A 15,657-nucleotide genomic window follows, 5' to 3' on the forward strand; every position below is an offset into this window, starting at 1 on the left:
GAAAAATACTTGTTGAGCAATGGCTTGGTTTGGTGAGCAATGGCTGGGTTTGGGTATCTAGCAACAGATAAGACCAACATGGTGCTACCGTGTTGGGGGAGGGGTGCTATTAGGTTGAAATGATAGGCATTAAATAATAAACGCAAATTAAATAAATACCCAATTCCTATCAAAAGCAGTGTTATGAAGGAAAGTGTAATTTGCTATGACGAAGAATACTGAGGGGGACTTAATTAGATGAGTGGGCCAAGGATGCCTCTCTGAGGAGTGATGAGAGAGTTAATTCTTAGGTAGATTGATAAGGAGTCCAGGGCCCTCAAGGAGGAAGGGGTCTGGGGTCCTTGAGAAGGAGAAAGGCGTCTGGGGCTCTCAAGGAGGAGAAAAGGACAAATGCTTTTTTCTACACTGCTTTGTCTTAGTCACACAGATGTTATTTTCCTTAACTTCAGAGCTAATGATTACATAGTTAGAACTGGACATGGAACAATAGACTGGTTCCAAATAGGAAAAGGAGTAGGTCAAGGCTGTATATTGTCACCCTGCTTATTTAACTTCTATGCAGAGTACATCATGAGAAACGCTGGACTGGAAGAAACACAAGCTGGAATCAAGATTGCTGGGAGAAATATCAATAACCTCAGATATGCAGATGACACCACCCTTATGGCAGAAAGTGAAGAGGAGCTAAAAAGCCTCTTGATGAAAGTGAAAGAGGAGAAGGGAAAAGTTGGCTTAAAGCTCAACATTCAGAAAACGAAGATCATGGCATCTGGTCCCATCACTTCTTGGGAAATAGATGGGGAAACAGTGGAAACAGTGGCTGACTTGGGCTCCAAAATCACTGCAGGTGGTGACTGCAGCCATGAAATTAAAAGACACTTACTCCTTGGAAGAAAAGTTATGACCAACCTAGATAGCATATTCAAAAGCAGAGACATTACTTTGCCAACTAAGGTCCGTCTAGTCAAGGCTATGGTTTTTCCAGTAGTCATGAATGGATGTGAGAGTTGGACTGTGAAGAAGGCTGAGCACTGAAGAATTGATGCTTTTGAACTGTGGTGTTGGAGAAGACTCTTGAGAGTCCCTTGGACTGCAAGGAGATCCAACCAGTCCATTCTAGCGGAGATCAGCCCTCAGATTTCTTTGGAAGGAATGATGCTAAAGCTGCAACTCCAGTACTTTGGCCACCTCCTGTGAAGAGTTGACTCATTGGAAAAGACTCTGATGCTGGGAGGGATTGGGGGCAGGGGGAGAAGGGGACGACAGAGGATGAGATGGCTGGATGGCATCACTGACTCGATGGACGTGAGTTTGAGTGAACTCCGGGAGTTGGTGACGGACGGGAGGCCTGGTGTGCTGCGATTCATGGGGTCGCAAAGAGTCGGACACAACTGAGCGACTGAACTGAACTGAATGATTACACAACAAAACTCATCTTGAACTCTCTACTAAGGATTATATAACAACAATGTATCTTGCTCGAGGACATGTTTCTCCTTCTTAAAACCAACCTTCTGACTTGTCTTGTTATCTTAAGACTGTATGTTGTGGGAGTGGGTCTGCTAAGACCTTTCCACTGTTAGTTCAAATCTTGTTAATTTAAGATATATGTTGTGGAAGTGGGTTTGGTAAAAGTATACAAGGCCTTGATAAGAGTAGTGGATGGGGCACTCTTTGTCCCCCTTCTGGTGTCTATGTCAGAAACTTTCTTTGTCCTTTTCACTTTAATAATACTCTGCTACACAAAAGCTCTTGAGGGATCAAGCATGGTCCCTGGTCCTGAAGCTTAATCTTCTTTGGAGATCACAAATCCAACATCATTCACTGTAAGATATCAGTGACACCCTGATCATGATCTGAAAAGGGGTTGGATCCAACTGGGCCAAGACTGGGGTAAGATGGTCCTACCACTGCTAGCATTTTTCTGGGGCTCAGACTCTAGGGGCTCAGGAAAGGCTTTAAGCAACCTAAATTATATGGAAAGAATCTCACTTTGTCCACATAACCGTATCTCCCACTGTCTGCCTTGCTTCACATCAGAATGGACTTTGAGTGACAAACTCTTATGGATTGAATGGTGCCTCCTTCTATCTAAAGATACGTCTGCTTGAAACCTGTGAACGAGATGGTGTTTGGACAAAGGGTCTTGCAGATATAATAAAGTTAAGAATCTTAAAATGAGACCATCCTGGATTATGGTGGGCCCTAAATCACAGTGACAAAGTGTCCTTGTAAGAGAAGAAAAAGGGGGAGGCACAGAAGAGAAGGCAGTGTAGGGATGGAAAGAATGTGTGAAGTGAAGTTTCTATAAGCTGGGTTCACCTTGGAGTGCCGGCAGTAGAAGACAAAGGAATTCAGGGAACGGATTGTTCCTCAGAGTCTTGAGAAGGAACCAGCTCTGCCAACACCTTGATTTTGGACTTCTGGACCTCAGAACTGTGAGAGAACATATTTCTTTGTTTTAAGCCATCTAGTTTGAAGTCACCTCCCTTGGACACCTTCTTTCCCTGGTAATGACCATTTTAGTCTGGAACTTTCAAATTCTAGAAGCTCTGGAGTGTTGTGATTTGAGACCTCAACAGTCGGGCATTCTTGGTGGGGGTGGGTTGCCATGGCAAAGCGCCAAGTGACTCACCCTGTACAGTCTCTCAGTGATGAAGGAGTTGTCTCGGAGGCCTTCGAAGAAGGGAAATGGCTTGTTGATGGCATAAGCGATCTCCAGCTTCTGATGTATGAAGTGCTGAAGAAGAGCCTCTTCCAAGGCCCTGGTCATGGTGGCTCTCCTACAAAAGAGGCACAAGAAGAAAGGAGAAGCAGAGATTTTGCAGAGTTAGGGGAGCCACTCTCTGTGTTGCACAGGCATCTGGAGACAGGCATTCTGGTCCCCAAAGGCATCCCTTAGCGGTCCGCAAAGCCACCTCTGCTGAAAAGACTCATGAGCATAGGAAGCAGTGACAACCCTCAGCAACACAAAGTGGGCAAAGTGACCCACAGTGTGACACAGGAATCCCGAAGGGGCAGCTGGTAATAAACAGAGCCACTATGTACCGAGTGCTTCCTGTGTCCATTTCACATCTCAGAACAGACGTGGCCGTGGGACATCACAGTAGTTGACCATCTATAGGCCATGCAAAAATATCAATAAGTTACAATAGGAAGAAAATGCACCTTTGACATTCTTGAAAAATTGTTGAGAAAAGGGAAGCAGTAACAAAACATTCAATCACCTAGAGATTTTTTAAAAAACAAAATAAACACAGATCTTTTTTTCCAACTTTGTATCGAAGAGAAAATTGAACTGTAATTAAGGAGACACAGGAGACTCGAGTTCAATCCCTGGGTCGGGAAGATCCCCTGGAGTAGGAAATGGCAACCCACTCCAGTATTCTTGCCTGGGAAATTCCATGGACAGAGGAGCCTGGTGGGTTGTAGTCCATGGGGTTGCAGAATTGGACATGACTGAGCAGGCACGCATAATGATTTTCTAGGTATTTAATCCTAGTGGCAGATTGAGCGCCCCTGTCTCTTTCTCCTCATTCCCAAATATGTTAAGTTTAACAGAAAAAAAATATGTTGCAAAAAACAATCATCACAGCAGTACTAGAAAACAAGAGAAGATGCTATCAAGATAATCGTGAAAAAGTCCTAGAAGATAGAGAACCAATGAGAAAGGAACTAACTCTGCACCATCTGCATAGGGGAAGGATATTGCAAAGATCAGCACAGAGCCAGGAAGCACCAGAACGACCACTTGCTGAGACGAGGAAGGGGCCCTGAATGACTAATCATACCACATCATTCAGAGCAGAACATCCATCATACTCCTCACTCTTCATCTGTTGTGACTGCCAAGGAAGTGCTTGAGGCACAGAGAGCTTAAATAACTAGCCTCAAGTATTTGGTGGCCAGGCAGAACTCATCAGACCAAAATCCCATTTCTCACTAGTGCAAGATATGGCAGACATCTCACAGAGAAGTATTCAGGTGCGTATTATGTAAAAGGGTCTTAAAAATGAATGAGCAAAGACAAACATTCAGTAAGGGAAAAACAAAACAAAAGACATACACAGACAATTGAGTCAAATGCGCAACAAATATAGAAAAAACATGGTAACTCTATAGTAATCAGAGCAGCGTAAGCAAAGACAACTTGGTAACTTTTGCCTGTCAATTGGTCAAGATACAAATAATAGCAATAATCATAGACACTCCTGGTCCAGATACAAACAGGTCCCAACATTCTGGAGATTAATTTAGTAACCAGTACCAAATACCCTAAAATATGTACACTCTTGAGCCCTAAATTCCATTTCTGGGAATTTATTTCAAGAAAATAATCATGAATGTGCTTCAAGAAAAAGTATTGAAAAGTGGATACACTAGAGCAGAAATGAAATATCCTCTCTTGAGTTTCTCTTTCCCACTTGCTTTCCAGCTACAGAAAGTTAGGACCAAACAGGCGCCATGACAGGCTTCAGGGGGCCAAGGTAGGCCTAAGTCTCCTTTACAGAGGGGCTGAGTTATTGCCAAGGAGGAGCTGAGATCATCCTCTGCAGGTGCCAGGACTCGACCAATCCGTATACTCCCTGTAGCCTGGTTCAAGCTTATCAGGACAAGGATGAAAACCCCCCTGAGAAAGCCCGCACACGTGAAAATCTAGCCAATTAGCAGATGCTAAGGAACCCTTGTGACCAATCTGCCCCTGTCAACTCCCTGTCTTTGTTTTAACCCTATAAATACTCCTGTAATTCAGGGCTCGGGGCCCTTGTTCCACTCCATTGCATTGGATGACACTTGGGCCCTGGCTCGAGCTAGAAATAAATTCCCTTTTTTGTGTTTGCATTGCTGTGGATGTCTTGTTCTCTCAGTTCTGGGGATTGGGACCTTGGGCATAACACTTCTAGTCACTGGTACAGTGACTAATGAATGAGCTGCCCGTTGGGGTCAGAGTGCAGGATCACCCTTCATGGACAATGAAGGTAGAGAACAAAACTTGAGTTCCAACCACAAAAACAAACTAGAATTTAGGGGAAAAAGGACTGAGCTGCATTTGCTTCCCCTCGTCATCTGTCTTCTTTTAAACTGTCTCCTCTTAAATCCCACAGTCCCCTCTCTGACTCTTTGGAAAATACTATTTTACAAAGAGAGAGAGTCACAGTTGAAATTACTTAGTTTTATGCAGCAGCTGCAGCGGCTGCCAGGACACGAACGGTAAAAGCCAATCACCCAAAGTGAATACAGCAGCCTAGACAAAAACTCACCTGGATGCTGAGATGGCTAGGTGTTCGTGCCCCCTTCCAGATCTAGCGGCTGGTCTGGGGTGGCTCCTGGGAGACTGAGAAAAGGGCAGAGAGATACCAGTGGGCAAAACAGGAAGTCTCTGCTTTGCTACACACGAGGAGGGCCTGGCTTCCAAGAAAGGAAAGTGAAAGTAGTTGGGCCGTTCAGCAGAGCTGCCTCGCTGTCTGCAGCCTCCCTCTACCTCCGCAAACTGGTGAGGTTCCCAGGGCGTGTGGGGGCTGGGGAGGGGGATTGCGAGGATCGCTGCTTATCGGTACCATCCTGGGAGGCGGGTACAGAGGGGAGGAGGCCTTGGGGTCAGCCCCTGGGTCCCCAGGAACTGGGAATCTGCCGTCTGTTTGCCTCCCTACCCACTTCTGTATTTCCCCAGGACTCCTCTTCCTTCTATACTTTTTGGAGTAATGAAAATGTACCTAAACTGAATTGTGGTGATGGTGATGGCAACACAACTAAATAAATTTACTAGAGATTATCAAATTTAAGGGAAAAAAACAAAGCAGAGGTGAGGTGACTCAGAAATGCCTGTACTTTGTCAGGATAAAATTACTACCTAAGAAAACTGAAATCAAAGGAAACCCGAACACAAACTGAAATCATGCTGTGACAGGCAGGCCTCCAGGCAGGAAAGTGTCTTTGAATAGGCTGGCAGGTGGGAGCTGGGAGCGTGTGTAACCCAGATCTAGGGCAGAGTTGGGGCCAGGAGATGCCTCCAGGGAGGCAGGGAATACCCACTCTGTACAGCCCATTAAAGATGTATGGCAAAACCAATACAATATTGCAAAGTAATTAACCTCCATTTAAAATAAATAAATTTATATTAAAAAAAATAATAAAGTGATCTGGAGAAAAAAAGATTTCTAATATGCAATGTTGTATAGGGTCTATAAGAAATCCTTTAATGTGAGAATCTCTTTAACTTTCTTTAAATCACTGCTTACTCCTTGGGAGAAAAGTTATGACCAACGTAGATAGCATATTAAAAAGCAGAGACGTCACTTTGCCAACAAAGGTCCATCTAGTCAAGGCTATGTTTTTTCCAGTAGTCATGGATGGATGTGAGAGTTGGACTATAAAGAAAGCTGAGCACCAAAGAATTGATGCTTTTGAACTGCGGTGTTGGAGAAGACTCTTGAGTGTCCCTTGGACTGCAAGGAGATCCAACCAGTCCATCCTAAAGGAAATCAGTCCTGGGTGTTCATTGGAAGCACTGATGTTGAAGCTGAAACTCCAATACTTTGGCCACCTTATGTGAAGAGCTGACTCATTTGAAAAGACCTTGATGCTGGGAAAAATTGAAGGCGGGAGGAGAAGGGGACAACAGAGGATGAGATGGTTGGATGGCATCACTGACTCAATGGACATGAGTTTGAGTAAACTTGGGGAGTTGGTGATGGACAGGGAGGCCTGGCGTGCTGCGGCTCATGGGATCGCAAAGAGTCAGACACAACTGAGCGACGGAACTGAACTGAAATTACTGATGCTCAAATGTATTCAGTCCATGGGTTCCCCTACCAGGACACACATGCTGTCCTATCCCTCAGGAAAAAGAAAACAAAACAAATGGAAAACACAGTTCTAAGGTCTAAGAATCCTTGAAACCAAGGTTATCCTACATGGGCAAGAGCTCAATTTTATTGAAGTGTAAAATACATCCATTGTTAGTGTGCATATGATGAGTGTTTACAAATACAGTTACAACAACAGTTAAGATACAGACCAATTCTATCACCCCAGAAAGTTCCCTCCTCTCCGACCCCAGCATCAGGCAATCGCTGATCTACTTTTTCTATGACTATAGATTTGCTCTGCTTGTATTAAAGTTTTACATAAATGGAAACACCCAGGATGCACTTTTGGATGTCTGGCTTCTTTCGAATCACAATGCTTTTGAGATTCATCTTTGTTGTTGAAGGGCCAGTAATTTTTTTCCTCTTTAGGTGTGTGGCCCCGCCCCATCCCGTCTGATCACCGCCACGTCACCAGGATAATCCATCTGTGTGATGTTCTTTGAGAGGCCCAGGTGATCCAGATCTGTTTTGACTGTGTTATGACAAAGGACAGGTGAGTTAATATAACTCCAAGAAAAGCTGTGAATGAATAATCTTATCTGTCCTGTGAGAATAAAAAGTTTCTGATCCCCCTTTTTAATCTGAATGGAAAGAATATATCTGTCAAATCAGTGGCCACATACATGACCTGGGCTGGGGATCTTACTGCCTAGACTGCCTATTTTCTTATTCCAGTCCTCTAGCCTTCTTATAAATTCTTTGAGCTACCCAATATACTTCTAAGAAATTGATTTTCTGCCTGAGTTAGTCTGAGTCAGTTTTGGTTAATTGTACCCCCACATCCCAACTAATTAAAAAGTTGGTTGTTGCTTTTGAGTTGCCAAGTCATGTCTTACTCTTTTTTGAACCCATAGACTGTAGTCCACCAGGCTCCTCTGTCCATGGGGTTTCCCAGGCAAGACTATTGGACTGGGTTCCCTTTTCTTACTCCAGGGGATCCTCCTGATCCAGGGATCAAACCCATGTCTCCTGCTTGACAGTCGGATTCTTTACCACTGAGACACCCAAAAAGCTGGTAGCAGACAGTGAATTGTGGGCAACGGATCTTCACAGAACTGTCATCAATCTGAGATGGGTTATCTGACCTAATTAGACATAAATAAATAAAAACATAAATAAAAACATAAATAAACCAATAGTGTTCAAAGATGAGTAGACATTGGTAAGTTAACAGCAAATTAACTAATAACATTGGATTGTGATCAGGACTCTGCAATTCACACGTCTAGTCCAAGTGTCAGATCTTAGCACACTTAACAAAACGGAGAGACATTTTTTCAAGTAGAAACAAAGTGTTAACTTGCCTTCGGAGATTATCACCTACTGAGTCTGGGTGGGAGAAAAGAGCGAGGAGGCAGGTCGGAGTCTCCTCATCCCCCAGGGCATATGGAAGAAAAAGGAGACAACGCTACCCCTCCATTGCGAGCCAGGGGCCATCTGATGGTCATCGGTGGGCTTGCACCAGGCATCCCTGATCTTATCCTAGAGACACTGATTCTCTAGTGAACACAGAGGAAAATTGACAGTGGGAAAACAGAAGCTAAAGTTCCTATCATTATCTGGCTAATGCAAAATATTGCCAAGTAAAGCCTTCTTGTAAATTTGGCAGAAATACCCTCTAAGCCCTAATCTTACCACCATTAGCTGAGGAACACCAAAGACCTTGTGCTTATAAGCAAAAAAGGCGGCATATTTATGCCAGCTGGCCTAGTCCGTGTCCGACTTTGTTGGGGCCACTGTGCCCAATGGAGTTAAAAAACCAAGGACAGCAATGCCCGACAGAGGCAGAGTTTACTAGCCTCTTTGCCAAAAAAGTGAGGGAGAGAGAGAGGTGGACAGTCTCATGTACGTCAGCACCTGGTAGGCACACAGACCCTGCCCACTGGGCTCATCACGTCCTGGTACCTGGAATCTGGCCCAGCCAGATTCGTGTTCACTTCTTTGGGGGAAAGAGAACAGTCGAGGGTAGAGAGGTAGAAATCTTCTGCCCCCTATACTTGGAAAACATATTTATGCAGATTTTCGAGCACCTCTATAGTGAGCCAGAAGCACTGGAATTCAGTGAGACATACTTGGCAAACATACTACTTGGAGGTTCCCTGTTCTCACCTACTTGACTCTCACCAAGACCCTGGATTCTATAGACACCTTGACTCTCATTCACCTCTATGCTTGACTCATTGTCCTGCCTGGATTTCTATTCCTCTGGTTTTATTTATTTATCTGTGTTTTGCCCCTGTTCCTTTATCTTTCGACTTGACGCTGATGTGATGTGCTTTTCCTGAGCCTGTTAAGTCGCTTCAATCCTGTCTGACTCTTTGAGACCCGGTTGGGCTCCTCTGTCTGTGAGATTCTCCAGGCAGGAGTACTGGAGCGGGTTGCCACGCCCTCCTCCAGGGGATCTTCCAGACCCAGGGATGGAACCAGCTTCCCTTATGTCTCCTGCATTGGCAGGTGGGTTCTTTACCACTAGCTCTACCAAACTTTTCCAAAGTTGCTTCAAATCCTTTACAAAATGAGAGCAGGGTATAAATGAAAAAATGATGTACAAACATACACGGAACACACTTGTTGCTAGCATCATCACCTTGTCCTTTAAGATGTAGAGAGTCTCAGTTCTAAACCCTGCTCCCATCCAATGAAAAGCCTGTCACTTTGAGATTTCAGAGACTAGTTGAAGCTCAATTTTTTTTCTAAGCACTCCTGGCTGCATTTGAAAAGTGCCCATAGATTCAAGAAAACTTAGGATTGCACATCAGGCTTCTCTGCCCAAACTTAGCTCTTCCTTCTGGTTGCAGGAGTTGGGAGAGGTCTTTCTGGCCTCTGGCTGCTTTCCAGAAATTTGAAGCATATTTTCTCCAGCATTTCAGTTCTCTCCAGTCCTGGGTCTGAATGAATACTGGATCTGAATACTGGGTCTGATTCATCCAATCCAGGCTTACTACTGTGCCGGGTCAGCCCATGGGCCTATGAGAAAATCTGAAATGCCTGGCTTCCCTTTTTTTTCTTCTCACAGCCACCTTGGCAGGGGGCAGGAGCAAATGTGGTTTCTTCCTCCTGGTCAGCTCTGTGCCACTTCACCTCAAAACACGTCTGATCTGTTTGAGTTCAAGGAGTTTTCCTTCCCTCTCTTCTTTGCAGGAGCGAGGGGTGCTCTGTTCTTCCTCCCTGGGGGCTGAGACTGGGAGTGTTACCCCCAAGTCTCGAAATCTCCCAGTGACCACCAGGAAGCCAATATCCGATGCAAAAGCAAGGGAGTTTTTATTACCAAGCTCGAGCTGGGGCTCCCACCGATACCGACGCAGCAGCTATAGGGAGGAGCCCCGAACTCTGGGTTTCATTGCTTATGTAGGGTATTCTCGCGCGAAAAATTTGAAAAACGGGAGTTTCCAGATTGGTTACCTTCTGTGGAAGGGTTAGGTGTTGGGTTCTGTCTGGTTTTAATTTCCCCGAGCTGGCCGAGGTTGCTGATTGGTTTGCAGGTGGTGGGGTGAGGTCAGGGGATTTCCAAAGGCTCTTTTCCTGGAACCTTACAAAATGGAGTAGCTTAGATTCTTCAGGAGGAGGAAAGACCAGCGTGTTGAAGGCACCCAGTTCAGCTGTTTCACTTTTCTTTTACCCTTTAGGTGCCACACCCGAGGGGCTGATAAATGGGCAAACTTTCTCATCACAGCTCCGGGAAAGGACAGAGGCAGCGAAAATCTAAGCAAGAGTGATCTGGGGCTGGCTCCATGGTCTAAGAAGAAGATGGCAAGTGCAGGCAGCCCCTCTAACCGCAGGTTAGTCCTGGCCTCCTGTGTCCTGCGTCTCTTGTAAGGAGAGAGCATGTCCCGGTGTCCATGCCTGTTATTTCTGTCTACCCAGTCTCAGCCTGCAGGTACAAACAGAATGAGACGACAGATCAATCAGTCAATGAGTGAAGGCGATTTCAAAAATGGCGGTGGGTTAGCCGTGGGGGAAACGGAAGGACACCTTGACTGACACCCCCTTCTTATTTTCCTATGACTGCCACAAAGCTGGGTGGGCCCTGATGGAATTCCCTGGTCCCTCGGAGGCTTGCAGCAAGGCTGGGTGAGCCCTCTGAGCCCTCTCATTTCCCCCAATGCCTTCTCCATCCCTACCTCCAAAGACAATTCTAGCCAGGAAGCATCTTTTTAGAAATATTAACATCCAAGTCGATCGCCCAACCGTTGTTAAAAATGTTGCGCAGTTTCTGGGTAGTGAGGGGTACCAGTTTTGTCAGAGCCTCGAGTCTGAGAGTCAACTCAGGAACTCGCTGGGAGGAACTGAAAGTAGATGGGGCTCAACATGAATGAGTGCAAACAGGCAGGGAGGGGGCAGCTGTCTTTTCTATTCTGGGATGTTTTACACATCCGGCTAGAGAAAGAGGGAAATTATCTTTGAAAAAGAGCAGACTTACTGTCAACCATCAATCTATTTTTCATGGTAAACAATTTCAGCAGTGGAAAAGTGTATGATAACTCCTCTAACCTGGGCTGCCAAGCTGAGGATATTTCTGGCAGTAGCTGGGCCCCTGTGGTGCAGCCTGCCAGGTCCTTAGTGCCCAGCGCCCTTTCTCCTGGAGGCTGACTGCATCCCTGCTCCCACTTGCTCCTGAGAGATGGGAGAAAGAGCCAGTGGAGCTTGAAGTCCAGCTAGCCTTTGGCTTCCAGGCAGGAAAAGAAAAGCTCTGAGAGGTGAGGGTGGGGTAATGCTGATCTCATAGAATGAGCTAGGAGGGGGTACATCGACTTCTATTTTCTGGAAGAGGTTATAGTTGAAGTGGTTTGGTAGAATTCACTAATGATACCACTGGGCCTGGTGCTTTCTTTTTTGGAAGGCTGTTAGTTATTGATTCAGTTCCTTTAATAGATACAGACCTATTCAGATGAGCTATCTCTTTGTGTGAGTTTTGGCAGTTTGTTTCAAGGTTTGCCCATTTTATCCAATTTGTAGGGATAGCGTAATCTGTAGTATTATTTCTTTATTATCCTTTTAACGTTCATAGGATTAATAGTGATGAGCCCTGTTTTGTTTTTGATATTGGCAATTTCTGCCATCATTTTCTTTATTAGTTTAGATAGAAGTTTATCAATTGTATTGACTAAGAAAGTTAGCTTCTGGTTTCATTGGTTTATTTCTGCTTTCCTGTTTCAGTGTTATTTATTATTACCTGATTTTTATGATTTCTTTTGCTTGCTGTAGGCTTAAATTTCTCCTTTTTCTCTAGTTTCTTCAGATGGAAGCTTATATTATTGATTTAGATCTTTCTTCTAATATGTATTTTAACACCACATGTCTCCCCAAGCACTTTTGTGCTGCATTCTGTAACTTTTGTGAAAGTGTGTTTTCATTTTAATTTTGTTCTAAATAATTTTAAATTTCTCTTGAGACTTCTTTGATTCTAGAAATAGGCTATTTTGTCTTTAAGTATTCTGGAATTTTCAAAATACACAGGTATATTTCTGTTATTTCTTTTATTGTTGTCTGAGTATATATATATATATTTTGATTCATTTTCCTTTTAATTTGTTAAGATAAGTTTTACAGCGCAGAATGTGGTACATTTTAGTAAATATTTCATGTGAGCATAAGTGGTGTGTATATTTTGTCACTGTAGAATAAATAGTCTTTAAGTGGCAAGTAAATCAGATTGGCGGTGCTGTTCAGGTCAACTATATTTTTACTTACTTTCTGCCTCTTTGTTCTACCAATTACTAAAAGAGGGGTATTGAATTCTCCAACAGCAGGAGTGGATTTGTCTATTTCTTCTTGTAGTTCTATCAAATTTTGTCTCGTATTTTGATGCTACTTAGATTACTTGCATATACATTAAGGATTACTAAATCTTCTTGGAGAGATTTGCTCTTTATACAACACTTCTCTTTGTCTCTGAAATTTTCCTTACTCTGAAGGAGTACGTCAAGGCTGTATATTGTCACCCTGCTTATTTAACTTATAAGCAGAGTATATCATGAGAAACGCTGGGTTGGAAGAAAAACAAGCTGAAATCAAGATTGCAGGGAGAAATATCAATAACCTCAGATATGCAGATGACACCACCCTTATGGCAGAAAGTGAAGAGGAACTGAAAAGCCTCTTGATGAAAGTGAAAGAGGAGAGTGAAAAAGTTGGCTTAAAGCTCAACATTCAGAAAACGAAGATCATGGCATCTGGTCCCATCACTTCCTGGGAAATAGATGGGGAAACAGTGTCAGACTTTATTTTTGGGGGGCTCCAAAGTCACTGCAGATGGTGAGTGCAGCCATGAAATTAAAAGACGCTTACTCCTTGGAAGAAAAGTTATGACCAACCTAGATAGCATATTCAAAAGCAGAGACATTACTTTGCCAACAAAGGTCCGTCTAGTCAAGGCTATGGTTTTTCCAGTAGTCATGAATGGATGTGAGAGTTGGACTGTGAAGAAGGCTGGGCGCTGAAGAATTGATGCTTTTGAACTGTGGTGTTGGAGAAGACTCTTGAGAGTCCGTTGGACTGCAAGGAGATCCAACCAGTCCATTCTGAAGGAGATCAGCCCTGGGATTTCTTTGGAAGGAATGATGCTAAAGCTGAAACTCCAGTACTTTGGCCACCTCATGCGAAGAGTTGACTCATTGGAAAAGACTCTGATGCTGGGAGGGATTGGGGGCAGGAGGAGAAGGGGACGACAGAGGATGAGATGGCTGGATGGCATCACTGACTTGATGGACGTGAGTTTGAGAGAACTCCAGGAGTTGGTGATGGACAGGGAAGCCTGGCGTGCTGTGATTCATGGGGTCGCAAAGAGTCGGACACGACTGAGCGACTGAACTGAACTGAACTGAACTGAGGTTTTCTCTGAAATTAATATAGCTACTACAACTTTCCTGTGGTTAATGCTGGCATGGCATTTCTTCATCCCTTCACTTTTAACCCATCTGTGTTTCATATTTAAGATTCCTTTCTCAAAGACAATATATAGTTGGGTGTTATTTTTCACTCTGTCAATCTCTGTCTTTTATCCATATATTTATACCATTCATATTTAAAGTGATTATTCCTGTGGTTGGATTAAAATCTACAATCTTTTAATTGTTTTTTATTCATTGTGCTTATTTGCTTCCATTTTTCCCCTTTCTTTTTCTGCCTGTTTGTTTAATTGAACATTTTGTGATTTTATTTTCTCTTCTCTCTTAGTCCATCAGTTATACTTCTTTTAGAACATTTTATTGGTTACTCTAGAGTTTGCAATGTATATTTCCAACTAACCATATCTACTCTGAATTAAGCAATATTGCTTCATGTTTGGTGCTATACATCAACACATTTTGTCTCTCCTATTTTCTTTGTATTTCCCTAAGAATTTATTAAATAGAGCCTTGCAGCTCTTTCAGCTATAATCCTCACTTACTATTATACTGGAGCCCTCTTGATGAAGAGGTAAGGTACAGAGAAAGCATTCTTTAGTCTTATGATTAAATTTCAATCTTGTAGAGGAACTGTGTTCCAAGACTGTAATTTTTAAAATGACTTCTTAGATATTTTCCCTTTCCTCACTCCATTAAATGAGATAGAAGCCTAGAATGAGCTGGATTTTGAGGTAATTGCCCTTCCCCTGTCCCCAGGAGTTTCTCATTTTCCTGTAAATCCACGTTCAGCCTCCATTTAAACTTACCATTCAAGTGTTTCTGAGGTCTATGACTCTAAGTGGCTTCTACCAGATAACTGGTCTCATCTGTGATTCTCTGGATTTGTCTATCAATCAGTTTTGGGGGTGACAGTTTGCCCTATCACCTCAGTTTTCCTGTATGTACATGAAATTCATTGATTTTTCAGGTTGTTTAGCTTTTTTCTTTTTGTAAGGATGTCATTGATGACTTCTTAGGTCTTTACATTGTTAGAACTGAAACCAAAAGTTGAACTTTTAAAACCACTACAAGTTAGATTTTTTTTCTTAAAACTTTTATATTAAAATTATGGTTCTATTGTAATATTATCTTATAGCCAGAACATGTAACCTATTTAATTTCTCCTTGTTATTATTTATTTAGATCAATTCAGGGCCCAATACTTGGTATGTTCTTGTGTTTATGACCAAGTTATTAATACATATATTTTGCAATTTAAAAAACGTATATCCCATATATCTTTTTAAATACACTGTGGAGTTAAAAATTGAAAGTAAAATTTTTTAACAACCTTGAAAGATTTGTCTATTAGTAGTCTTAAATGTTATTAAAATACAGATATTGTGAATTTTGCTCTCTGTCTTGTTTACAGTTCTTTAATGTCATTTGTCCATTTTTTTACTTTTAACATTTTTAATGTCATTTAGTTTTTGTTGTAGCTTTGGTAGTTGTATCACAGCTAAATTGTATCTTTGATAGATGAAAATTTAATCTACATAAAATGACACATATCTTCTTGCTTACAAATTTTGAGAGAACTTTTAATATCTAATGCCTCTCCATTTTTCTCCATTTAAGAAAAACAGTATGTTTCTTTACTTTTATCTTTTGTAAGATTTATAGTCTCATTTTCATTCTATTTGTTACCCGTATGATTTCTAATTAATTCTCAAGTATATGTTTCTCTAATTCAACACATCAAATGTGAAGCCAGCCCATTTGAGTTTATTGTCTTTGAAATAAATAATTTAACTCAGTTTTTTAACTTGCCCAGATTTGGTTTGTTAAAATTTTTACTATACCCTGAAGTTTTAGATTAAGTTTACTTTAAGTTTAGTATAGGTTTACTGCATTTATTACCATATGCAGTGTATATCCTCTCTTTCTAGAATAGGTCTTCT

The 15,657-nt window shown here is 42.5% G+C and overlaps 2 protein-coding genes across 9 annotated transcripts in view; one reads left to right on the forward strand and one right to left on the reverse strand.

The window, feature by feature from the left end:
• SP110 (SP110 nuclear body protein) overlaps positions 1–5,356 on the reverse strand; it is a 45,937-nt gene extending 40,581 nt beyond the window's left edge. For all 4 annotated transcript variants that reach the window (XM_068967156.1, XM_068967155.1, XM_068967154.1 and 1 more), the window contains exons 1-2: positions 5,262–5,356; positions 2,636–2,783 (exon numbers count right to left, since the gene is read on the reverse strand). In XM_068967156.1, the coding sequence (XP_068823257.1) occupies positions 2,636–2,773 (138 nt within the window). In that variant the 5' untranslated portion in view covers positions 2,774–2,783; positions 5,262–5,356. The remainder of the gene's footprint in view (positions 1–2,635; positions 2,784–5,261) is intronic.
• A 99-nt stretch (positions 5,357–5,455) lies between these two features.
• The window catches only part of SP140 (SP140 nuclear body protein), a 79,213-nt gene continuing 69,011 nt past the window's right edge, over positions 5,456–15,657 (forward strand). For all 5 annotated transcript variants that reach the window (XM_068967237.1, XM_068967238.1, XM_068967241.1 and 2 more), the window contains exons 1-3: positions 5,456–5,494; positions 7,239–7,362; positions 10,496–10,648. In XM_068967237.1, the coding sequence (XP_068823338.1) occupies positions 7,349–7,362; positions 10,496–10,648 (167 nt within the window). In that variant the 5' untranslated portion in view covers positions 5,456–5,494; positions 7,239–7,348. The remainder of the gene's footprint in view (positions 5,495–7,238; positions 7,363–10,495; positions 10,649–15,657) is intronic.

The sequence above is a fragment of the Capricornis sumatraensis genome, chromosome 3 (genome assembly GCF_032405125.1).
Source record: "Capricornis sumatraensis isolate serow.1 chromosome 3, serow.2, whole genome shotgun sequence".
NCBI lineage: Eukaryota > Metazoa > Chordata > Mammalia > Artiodactyla > Bovidae > Capricornis > Capricornis sumatraensis.